Source organism: Aotus nancymaae, unplaced genomic scaffold (genome assembly GCF_030222135.1).
Source record: "Aotus nancymaae isolate 86718 unplaced genomic scaffold, 86718_ANA_hifiasm-v0.15.2.pri h1tg000040l, whole genome shotgun sequence".
Taxonomy (NCBI): Eukaryota; Metazoa; Chordata; class Mammalia; order Primates; family Aotidae; genus Aotus; species Aotus nancymaae.
Window position 1 is genome coordinate 108,194,393 of NW_026988454.1, and position 12,323 is coordinate 108,206,715.

The window sequence follows — 12,323 nt, forward strand, 5'->3', positions numbered from 1 at the left end:
CAGCATGGTACTGGTACCAAAACAGAGATATAGATCAATGGAACAGAACAGAGGCGTCGGAGGTGACACAACATATCTACAACCACCCGATCTTTGACAAACCTGACAAAAACAAGCAATGGGGAAAGGAATCCCTGTTCAATAAGTGGTGTTGGGAAAACTGGCTAGCCATATACAGAAAGCAGAAACTTGACCCCTGCCTGACACCTTACACTAAAATTGACTCCAGATGGATTAAAGACTTAAACATAAGACCTAACACCATAAAAACCCTAGAAGAAAACCTAGGCAAAACCATTCAGGACATAGGCGTAGGCAAGGACTTTATGACCAAAACACCAAAAGCATTGGCAACAAAAGCCAAAATAGACAAATGGGACCTGATCAAACTCCACAGCTTCTGCACGGCGAAAGAAACAGTCAGTAGAGTGAATCCGCAACCAACAGAACGGGAAAAAATTTTTGCAGCCTACCCGTCAGACAAAGGGCTGATATCCAGAATTTACAACGAGCTAAAAAAGATTTACAAGAAAAAAACAAACAAGCCCATTCAAAAATGGGCAAAGGATATGAACAGGTACTTTACAAAAGAAGACATACATGAGGCCAACAAACATATGAAAAAATGCTCATCATCACTGGTCATTAGGGAAATGCAAATCAAAACTACGTTGCGATAACATCTCACGCCAGTTAGAATGGCGATCATTAAAAAATCTGGAGACAACAGATGCTGGAGAGGATGTGGAGAAATAGGAACACTTTTACACTGTTGGTGGGGGGTGTAAATTAGTTCAACCATTGTGGAAGACAGTGTGGCGATTCCTCAAGGACCTAGAAATAGAAATTCCATTTGACCCAGCAATCCCATTACTGGGTATATATCCAAAGGATTATAAATCGTTCTACTGTAAGGTCACATGCACACGAATGTTCATTGCAGCACAGTTTACAATAGCAAAGACCTGGAACCAACCCAAATGCCCATCGATGATAGACTGGACAGGAAAAATGTGGCACATATACACCATGGAATATTATGCAGCCATCAAAAACGATGAGTTCGCGTCCTTTGTAGGGACATGGATGAACCTGGAAACCATCATTCTCAGCAAACTGACACAAGAACAGAAAATCAAACACCACATGTTCTCACTCATAGGTGGGTGTTGAACAATGAGAACACATGGACACAGGGAGGGGAGCACTATACACTGGGGTCTGTTGGGGGGGAGAGGGGGGGATAGAGGGGGGTGGGGAGTTGGGGAGGGATAGCATGGGGAGAAATGCCAGATATAGGTGAAGGGGAGGAAGGCAGCAAATCACACTGCCACATATGTACCTATGCAACAACCTTGCATGTTTTTCACATGTACCCCAAAACCCAAAATGCAATAAAAAAAAAAAAAAAAAACTCATACCTTCCAATTTTATACTATTCATTTGTCAGTGTGCCTTTAAGCGTTTATAATACTAGGTTGTCTCATGTTTTCAGAGAAATAGATGGAGTACCAGTTGTTATTTTATCACTTTAAAAATTTCAATTTAATGACAAAGCTAGGTCATGTTCCTTCTGCTCTATTGATTCAATGAACATATAACTACTACTTTAAATACAATTAATTCAGCAGGGCTGGTTATTTAGAATTTGACCTCCACATTTGAAAGCCTACTAGAGTGCTTTGCATATGGGAAATACTCAATACATATTTAATAATAATAATGAATACATATCTACCAGGTAAAAGTATGTTTTCCTCCATAGTTACATTAAGTTATAATACCAGCATGCATTTGTAGCTTTTATGATTTTTTCTTTAAAAATTAAAAAAAAAATGGCTAATCCTTCTCATTAAGACGAGGCACTAGAGAAACAACAAACAAAATGACATTTTTATTCGAAACATATTTACCAATCCACTAAGACAGATCTATTTATGAAGCTCATCTGTTGAATTTTCAAGATTTTTACATTTATTACTGCTTTTCATAAAAACGAGCTCCTAGGATTTGAGGCCCAGCAGATACATATTTTTTATTTACCTCATGTTATCAGCTAATATGATATTATAAAAACACAGAAAATTTTCTATCTCATTATTTCAAAAATACTGTTTTCCTCTGTTAAGTAAGTTTTTTAGAGTTTATAAATAAAGGTAAGCATCACAGAATAACAGCTGTTAGGAATTAGTAATAGAAGTGTGATCTTAATGAATGATACATTTGTTTTTAATTAATATTTTTTGGTTAATAAAGCAAAAGAATCAAGAAGATCAGCTGATAGTGACAGAAATTCCAAAATGGCACTGGCTTAAGTAGATAGAAATTTATTTTTAAGAGATGAATTTCATAGAAACATGCTTAATTCTTTTAATTGTAATGTTGAAAAATATTTTAATCAGGATCTAATTATATTTTCAAATCAATATTAGCCAAATTTGAGATTCAATGTGAATAGTCTCCCTGCTTCAGTATTTCCATTTAAAAATTAGAAATTAAAGATACTGTGGGCAAATATGAGGATTAAATATGATACATACTGGAGAACTGTATAACTTTTGCATTTAATTAAATTAAAATCTCTAAAAGCATGGTGGAAATGCAATCACAGAGTAGCTGGAGACAAACTGATCAATTTTCCCAGGAACCTCAGAATAAATTCTAGACATTCTTACAATTGAGTCTCTATCTGTATAATATCCCCTGTATGAATCAGCCCCTCTATCTTTAGTTGTATTTCCCCCTACGCACTTAAACTTGGATGCTCATAGTGACCTCAGAAGCAAATGAAGCCACAGAGAATGTAATTCTGGTATGACTTTTACAATCTAAGCTCAGTGACCATGAATACCAAGAGATTTCAGAACTATTTGATACTGGGGATGAAAGGGCTAATTTTCTAGTTGCTAATGGCTAAATGAATTTCTCATCTTCAACAATATTTGTCTTTATGCCTTACCTTTAAAGAGATATCCTTTGATATGTCTCTAGTTTTTTATAATAGAATAATTTTTTAATGATCTCTTTCTTGTAAACATCAATATGTAGAGTGACTGCCCTACAGCAGGTAGTGTTAGCTCATCTCCAGTTCTGTCTTTTCTTCATAGGAATAGAACTTTTATCTAGCACATTCAGGTTCAGAAAAGTGACTATGTTTCCCAGCCCCACCCTACACCCCTCTATCAACCTCCCTAGCCAGGCTGCTATCACTAAGCTCTACCCTAATGGAATGTAAACAGAAGTATCATTTGGCAGCTTCTGAGATCTTTCCTTAAGAGATAGCTGGCCCTTGACTTTTAATCCTTTGTCTTGATCTTTTGTATTTTTCTGCTGGCAAAAACACTACTGGCATGTTTGTTCAGTAGGCATTATAGATTGACATACGGCAGTCCCCTTGAACCATTATATGACCTTGGAGATAAAGGTGCTGGGTGATGGAGCAACAAGAAGAAAGAAGTGTGGGTATCCAACACCACAGAGTACAATTCCAGCGCAGGGTTACCCACTTCTAGATTTACTGGTGAGCAATTTGTTCCTATCTTATTTAAGGAATTGTCATTTTGAATTCTTGTCACTCTCAGCTGAGCCTAATCATAACTAAAACAGCACACATATTTGCCATTAAAGTGGCTAGGGCAATGTCATATTTTCGTTGAACCTAAGACATCATCAAATTTAAGAAAGCATCTCAATTTTAGAGGTGTTAACAAGTGGAAAAAAAAATGTGCATCTGAAAATGAATGAACTGTGATATTTCCCTAAATGAGTTCCTTAGAACATTAGTTCTGAGGAATTTTAATACTTAATTACAAAGGGAGTTAATAAAATAGTTCTGAGAAACACCAGTTTTGAAAATTAGATTTTTGTCTTCACTCAGTATTTTTTGTAAACTGCTAGTGTATGTGAGCTCTAAAGCATGGTAATAATGTTCACGATGTTAAATGGTTAGGATCTGGCCCAGTGCAAAATATATTATTTTATTTACTTTATATCATTTTTATTGTGAGGCAGATCAATGAACTAGTGTTTTATGAAACATACTTTAGGACAAGACAGACCCAGACATGGGGAGGCCAGAGAGTAGGTGCCTGTACTGTGAACACACAAAATCACTTTAGGAAGCTACTTTTTAACAACCTAAAACATTTATTCATAGAGAATAAATTAATAAATTTTCACATTTATTTGTGAAGATTTCTTCTGCAATAATCAATTAGGTCCTACTGTGTTGTTCAAGCCACACTCAATTTTACCACAGTGTTACACATCAGACTGTGACTAGTGCACAAAAATCAACCTGGAAACCTGAAAACTGATTTGAGATACATTCATTCTGCTAGAAGTGCAGATGAATAAGGAGTGAGGCCAGGTGTATATTTTCTAAAGTTTACCGAACAGTGTGAGGTTCCATTCTGAGAGGGATAGAAAATAGTAAGAAGAAAGACAGTTTGATGTTCTTTGAAATTTAAAATTCTTAATTCAGTGACAGCAAGAACAACTATCATCCTATTCTATCCTCAGCTTTTCCCTACATGGATGAGAAAATTCTGAGATGAGCTGAAGGAAACGTATACAAACACAGGCTCCACATAGTATCTGGCCCTGTCCCCCTTCTGCGGCACCATCAGCCCTCCTGTATTCCAGAAGCCTGATGCCATTTGCCTTATGTTCATGTGTGTGGGAGCTAAACAACAATTTTGTGGAGAAAATGGTCATTATTGCTCAATATTATATAAAGTATATAACTATATAACTGTGTTTTTCATTTTAATACTCAATGTTTTGGTTTCTAGAGAGGCTTCTGTTTATAAGGGTGACATACAGTATTGTGATCAAGTAGGAGATATTTGTTCAGACAGGGTTATTCTTAGTCAAGTCAAAAATTTCAAATCCTAGCCGGGTACGATGGTTCACATCTACAATCCCAGCACTTTGGGAGGCCAAAGCGGGCAAATCATCTGAGGTCAGGAGTTTGAGACCAGCTTGGCCAACATGGCAAAACCACATCTCTACTAAAAATACAAAGATTAGCCAGGCTTGGTGGCGGGTGCCTGTAATCCCAGCTACTCAGGAGCCTGAGGCAGGGAGAACCGCTCGAACTCAGGAGGTGGAGGTTGCAGTGAGCCGAGATAGCAGCACTGCACTCCAGCCTGGGCGACCAAAGCAAGACTCCGTTTCAAAAAAAAAAATCAAATCCCATGAACACTAAAAACTAAACTTGGAAAATTCACTTTGAGATTTTTAAAGGTACTTCTCATGCCTCAGTACTTGGCTGTCATTAAAATATATTTCTGAAAGGAAAAAAAAATCCTTATAACAAATGACTAGAGAAAAAAATCTATTTAATCAGCTGTTATGTGTAAGAATAAAGTGCCCAGATGATTTAAAAAAATTTTCCATTTCTCATCTCAAAAACCAGTAGCTTTAAAAGATTTATTATAAAATAATTATTTTACTTTAATTTCCAACAAACTATAGAAAGCATAACATTATTTTTCTTTGTTGGCTAATGCCAATATATTCATCTATATTGGATAACTGAGAAAAGATATCATCCTGGTTAGCTATGAGATTGACCCAAACAATTTTAGAATGTTTTACTTACGTCAATCTAATATTATATAATATAGTATACCAACAGGTTTTAAATGCCATACTAGCCTTCTTAATATTTTAATTGTTTCCAAATAGTTCCACCTTAGACATAATACTTATAGGTAATAGCTTTAGTAACCTAATTAGTCTCCTTGGGGAATAAATAATTTCAAAATTGTTAAAGAAACAAATTTTAATGGAGTCAAGCATATAAATGAACTCTTAATTTTCACATTTCTATGTGAAAACAGTATTTTTTCAAAATATTTTTAATATTTATAAGAAGACATAACACAGTGAAGCTTCCTGGCACTATCTCCCAAATTCGGAAGCACTTGAACATTATGTCTGGCAAAACAATCAGGTATAAAGTTGATTTTGGTTTGATATGAGAGCATCACAGAACTCTCAGTTAGCCAGAAATACATAAACTCTATCAGAGCCAATAAATCCAGGGCTACATCATTCTTTATCAAATGAAATGCTCCAAATAATGAAGGTTTTAGTAACTTAGTCCTTACAACATTAACTTATCTCAGAACCCTGCTATTCTCCCAAGGTCAATACAAGGGAGAAAGAACAACTTTATATTATATAATAGCATTTAATACTTTGCTATATTAAAGTACTGTGCTAAGCATTTCTCATCCAGCATTTGATGGGACTTATGCAACTCTATGAGCTAGATACTACCACATTGTCATTTTGTGCAGAAGGAGACTGAGGCAATAAGCGGAGGAGCCAGTAGACTTATTATTCCTATACTCATTCCTTAAGTTAAGGAATGAAGTTAAGGAATGAAGCCAGAAAAGCAGCCAGGGAAGGAAAGAGCTTTCCCAAGAATTCAGGATGACTCATGGCTCATCTTTCCCATTCAGAGATAATAATTTCCCAAATCCCAACTTATTTAAGCAACATGGCCAAGGAGATATTTGGGGACAGAGGTGCATGGAAATTTTTCAGTATGCTTTAAATCATATGTTGGCTACTGCCTAACCCTAGCTGTATGCATAGTATATATGTTGAAAATAGTTTTTTAAAAGTTGGAAAAAATCGGTGGAGGGGCGGGAACCAGTTATCCAGAATAATTCCCACAAAAAGGAATTCATTGTCACTGTACTTGGAGGTAGTCTGATATCACATATTGGGTTTTTCTATGTAATCAACAGGCTAAGAACTAGCTATAGAACTAAATGGTAGCTACAGCTTCCTATAGCTTCCAGTTCAACTCAGTTCATACTTCAAGTTCTTCCTAGAAATACCTGCTATTATTTCTCATTCTCTTTCTCCTGGCCAGATATTAAAACATCTCTAACACTCAGAAATTTAGTCCTTAACTACTGTGCCCTAGAAATAAGATGTATTTCCTTGACTTACATGCTAAGTGTAACAGAACTCTTATCGGTTCAGTTGAATTTTTCTTATTGCCTTCCTGGAAGTACTTGGCAATTCCAGGAGTTGTAACTTATTACAATAATTCAAAGCACTAGGTAATTTAAATTCTTCCCAACTCATAATTAAGAGTTTTAATTTAAATATCACCACAGTGATTTTTATGCAAACAAATCCCCAGGAGCCAATAAATGATTTTGAATTAAATTTCTTTTTTTTTTTTTTGCTATGGTGAGTGGAAACTTGGGAAAGAAATGTAACTCATTTTCTCTAGAACATAAAATATTCCAAGCTGAAGAAATTAGTTTACAAAGGATACATTAGAAATAATTTTCAGGAAATAAATAGACACACATAAGTGACCACCGTGGCCCTCAATAAAAGCAAGTGAAAGAGCAAACCTTATAAAGGGTTGTCCCCTTTTCTTAAATAATGCTGGCTGCCTATTATTTTTTTCCTGCTGGACAGAAACAAAAATGAGACATAAAACAGAAAAACGTTACTCTTTTTCAGTTGACCATACAGTTAGGTCACTCAAAACCACAAACTGGAGCCACATCTCTAAGGATTTAAATCTTACTTATTGTAGGGGAGACCTAAAAATAATCAAAGCTGAACATTTCAGAAAACTAGCTTTGGTTAAGAGATTAAGTCTTTTTACTACTTTGAACCTGAATTAGCCAACGCTTATTAACTCTACTGAAACTCTAGTAACTTTTTAGGGGGACAGATTTTTCAGATGTGTCCTGGTTACACAATATAAGTAATTCTGGGGGTGGCTCTTAACCTCTCTCAATCTCGGCATGACTTAACTTCTCAATCTCAATTTGCCTGTCTTTAAAATGTGAGTAATGATAGTATCCACTACATCATGCTGCTGGGGAAATTAAATAAGATCATGTATGAAACTGCTAAGTGCTTTAACACACACTGACTCAATAAATGTCTGTTATTATCTTCTCTGATACTAGTTATAATTTAGAGGGCCCTGCTACTGGAACTTGAATCAGAATAATAACTCAGGTGATTATCACTCAAAAGCAAAGTACATTAAGCATTTAAAGAGAAACCCGTGCATTTATAACTCATCCAACAGCAAACAACAACCCTGCTTGCTAAAGATCCCGAGGGCTTCCAGGAAGCCAGGACCGGATGTTTTCATTGGGGAGTGGAGAGGTTACACTCCAGCAGCCTGGAAGCACCACTCTGCCCTGAGCACTCATAACAGGCCTTGAATACAATCAACATCTCAACTGGGAAATATATGTGCCTGGGGAACACCACACACTGGGTGGTAACACTGCAGCTCTGAGAGTAAGAGGTTTGTAATAACAAGTGAGGTAGAAACTTCTTTGTGCAAGGTACCTATTAGTAGATGATGACACCTCTAAAAAATGAAAGTGAAAAAACCAGTATGATAGGGTAAAGTATACGAATGTTAGGAAAATTGAGGTAATTTTACAAGGGAGTTTGTGAGGTCATCAGGCAAAATTTGAAGATATTCTTTAATAAAAATCTTGAGGATTTTTGAGGATCAACTTTTACTAATCATCATAGCATATATGTCTGACGATACCAACATTTATTTTATTCTGATAATGGATATTCCTACAGACAGGACAAAATGACTATGTTTAGGTAAAAAAGAAAAATAGGAACCATGATTTGCTGAAGCATTGGCATACTGAAAAACCAATAATCTGAAATTGTTATTTGTGTGAAGTCATTGGCAATGTAAAATTCAATTATGCTTTTTTGGATTATCTATTTTAATTTTTTATTACACTTTAATTTCTGGGATACATGTGCAGAATGTGCAGGTTTGCTACATAGGTATACATGTGCTATGGTGGTTTGCTGTACCCATCAACCCATCATCTACATTCGGTATTTCTCCCAATATTCGCCCTCCCCTTGCCCTTCACCTCAATAGGCCCCGGTGCATGATGTTTCCCTCCCTGTGCCCATATGTTCTCGTTGTTCAATCCCACTTATGAGTAAGAACATGCAGTGTTTGGTTTTCTGTTCCTGTGTTAGTTTGCTCAGGATGATGGTTTCCAGGATCATCCATGTCCCTGCAAAGGACATTAACTCATCCTTCCTCCTTTTTTATGATTGTGTAATATTCCATGGTGTATATGTGTCACATTTTCTTTATCTAATCCATCACTGATAGGCATTTGGGTTGGTTCCAAGTCTTTGCTATTGTGAATAGTGCTACAATAAACATACATGTGCATGTGTTTTTATAGTAGAATGATTTATAATCCTTTGGGTATATCCCCAGTAAAGGGATTGCTGGGTCAAATGGTATTTCTGGTTCTAGATCCTTGAGGAATCACCACACTGTCTCCTACAATGGTTGAGCTAATTTACACTTCCACCAACTGTGTAAAATCATTCCTCCTTCTCCACATCCTCTCCATCATCTGCTGTTTCCTGATTTTTTAATGATCACCATTCTAACTGGTGTGAGACGGTTAACTAAGGTTAATATTGTTATGTGTGAATTGGATCCTGTCATTATGATGCTAGCTGGTTATTTTGCTCATTAGTTGATGCAGTTTCTTCATAGTGTTGATGGTTTTTACAATTTGGTGTGTTTTTGCAGTGGCTGGTACTTGTTGTTCCTTTCCATATTTAGTGCTTCCTCCAGGAGCTCTTGTAGGGCCAGCCTGGTGGTGACAAAATCTCTCAGCATTTGCTTGTCTGTAAAGGATTTTATTTCTCCTTCGCTCACCAAGCTTAGTTTGGCTGGATATGAAATTCTGGTTTGAAAATTCTTTGCTTTAAAGACGTGGAATGTTGGCCCCCACTCTTTACTGGCGTGTAGGGTTTCCGCAGAAGAGATCCACTGTTAGTCTGATGGGCTTCCCTTTGTGGGTAACCTGAGCTTTCTCTTTGGTGGCTCTTAACTTTTTTTTCTTCTTTTCAGCCTTGTTGACTCTAATGATTATGTGTCCTAGGATTGCTCTACTTGAGAAGTAGCTTTATGGTGTTCTCTGTATTTCCTGAATTTGAATGTTAGCCTGTCTTGCAAGGTTGGGGAAGTTCTCCTGGATAATATGCTGAAGTGTGTTTCCCAACTTGGTTTTATTCTTCCCGTCACTTTCAGGTACACCAATCAAACATAGATTTGGTCTTTTCACATAGTCCCATGTTTCTTGGAGGCTTTGTTTGTTCCTTTTTATTCATTTTTCTCTGATCTTGTCTTCATGCTCTATTTCATTAAGTTGATCTGCAATTTCTGATATCCTTTATTCCTCTTGATTGATTCAGCTATCAATACTTGTGTATGCTTCACGAAGTTCTCGTGCTGTGTTTTTCAGCTCCATCAGGTTATTTATGTTCTTCTCTAAACAGCTGTTCGGTTAGCAGTTCCTGCAATCTTTTATCAAGCTTCTTAGCTTCCTTGTATTGGGTTAGAACATGCTCCTTTAGCTCAGAGGAGTTCGTTATTAACCACCTTCTAAAGCCTACTTCTGTGAATTCATCAAACGCATTCTCCATCCAATTTTGTTCCCTTGCTGGCGAGGAGTTGTGATCCTTTGGAGGAGAAAAGGCATTCTGGTCTTTGGAATTTTTAGCCTTTTTACACCAGTTTTTCCTCATCTTTGTGGATTTATCTACTTTTGACTTCTGATGTTGGTGACCTATGGAAGGGATTTTTACATGGGCATCCTTTTGTTGATGTTGATGCTATTGCTTTCTGCTTGTTAGTTTTCCTTCTAACAGTCAGGCCCCTCTTTTGCAGGCCTGCTGGAGTTTGCTGGAGGTCCATTCTAGACCTTGTTTGCCTGGATATCACCAGAGGGGGCTGCAGAACAGCAAAAATTGCTGCCTCCTCCTTCCTCTGGAAGCCTTGTCCCGGAGGGAAACCTGCCCGATGCCAGCCAGAGCTCTCCTGTATGAGGTGTCTGTCAACCCCTGCTGAAAGGTGTCTTCCAGTCAGGAAGCACGGGGGTCTTGATGAGGCAATCTGTCCCTTAGCAGACCTTGAGCACTGTGCTGGGATATCTGCTGCTCTCTTCAGAGCTGGCAGACAGGAAGGTTTAAGTCTGCTGAAGCTGTGCCCATAGCTGCCCCTTCCCCCAGGTGCTCTGTCCCAAGGAGACAAGAGTTTTATCTATAAGCCCCTGACTGGGGCTGCTGCCTTTCTTTCAAAGATGCCCTTCCCAGAAAGGAGGAATCTAGAGAGGCAGGTTGGCTACAATGGCTTTGCTGTGCTGCAGTGGGCTCTGCCCAGTCCAAACTTCCCAGTGGTTTTGTTTACACTGAGAGGGGAAAGCTGTCTACTCAAGCCTCAGTAATGGTGGATGGCCCTCCCCCTACTAAGCTGGAGTGTCCCAGGTCAATTTTAGACTGCTGTGCCGGCAGCAAGAATTTCAAGCCAGTGGATCTTAGCTGGACTCCATGGGGGTGGGATCTGTCGAGAAAGACCACTCGGCACCCTGGCATCAGCCCCCTTTTCAAGGGAGTCAGCACTTCTGTGTCACTGACATTCCAGGGTATGAAAAAAAAAAAACTCCTGCACCTAGCTCAGTGTCTGCCCAAATGGCCACTCAGTTTTGGCCACTTGAAACCCAGGGCCCTGGTGCTGTAGGCATCTGAGGGAATCTCCTGGTCTGCGGTTGCAAAGACCATGGGAAAAGTGTAGTATCTGGACCAGATAGCATGGTTCCCGATGGCACAGTCCCTCATAGTTTCCCTGACCTAGGGGAGGGAGTTTCCCCCTTGCTCTTTCAGAGTGAGGCAATGCCCCACCCTGCTTCTGCTCACCCTCCGTGGGCTGCACCCACTGTCTAACCACTCCCAATGAGATGAACCAGGTACCTCAGTTGATAATGCAGAAATCACCTGCCTTCTTCGTTGATCTCACCTGGAGCTGCCAACTGGAGCTGTTCCTATTCAGCCATTTTGCCAGCCCACTCAATCACTCTTAAAGAGACTATGTCTAATTGATAACAGTAAATTTGCAAAGCCCACATGAAACTTTTGTGGGATTTAACAACCATTGGGAAATGGATTTTTGTATTTACGTGACAAAATTATGACTCTGAAAGCTGAAAACTCATTATTTTAGTGACTTAAAATTGCTTTTCATGTACACATGAACACACTTATACAAATACATGCACATACATGAATCAGAAAGAACACTTACTGTCATTTCATTCATGCTCAGGAGCATGGGACTAGGTGGCAAGGTGCCAAGACGAAATTTGAAACCATCTTCTAAAGTCATTCCCCAAAATTGGCTGTAGTTCTGTGCTGTCCAACTGCCTTACAAATGAAAGAGAAAAATATATACAGGTTATGTGACATCACTTTTATAA

General features: G+C 38.1%; 1 protein-coding gene across 11 annotated transcripts in view; it reads right to left on the bottom strand.

Annotated features, from left to right (window-relative positions):
- TINAG (tubulointerstitial nephritis antigen) overlaps window positions 1-12,323 on the bottom strand; it is a 167,208-nt gene that overhangs the window by 131,060 nt on the left and 23,825 nt on the right. For all 11 annotated transcript variants that reach the window (XM_021665438.2, XM_021665437.2, XM_021665440.2 and 8 more), the window contains one exon: window positions 12,152-12,266. In XM_021665438.2, the coding sequence (XP_021521113.2) occupies window positions 12,152-12,266 (115 nt within the window). The remainder of the gene's footprint in view (window positions 1-12,151; window positions 12,267-12,323) is intronic.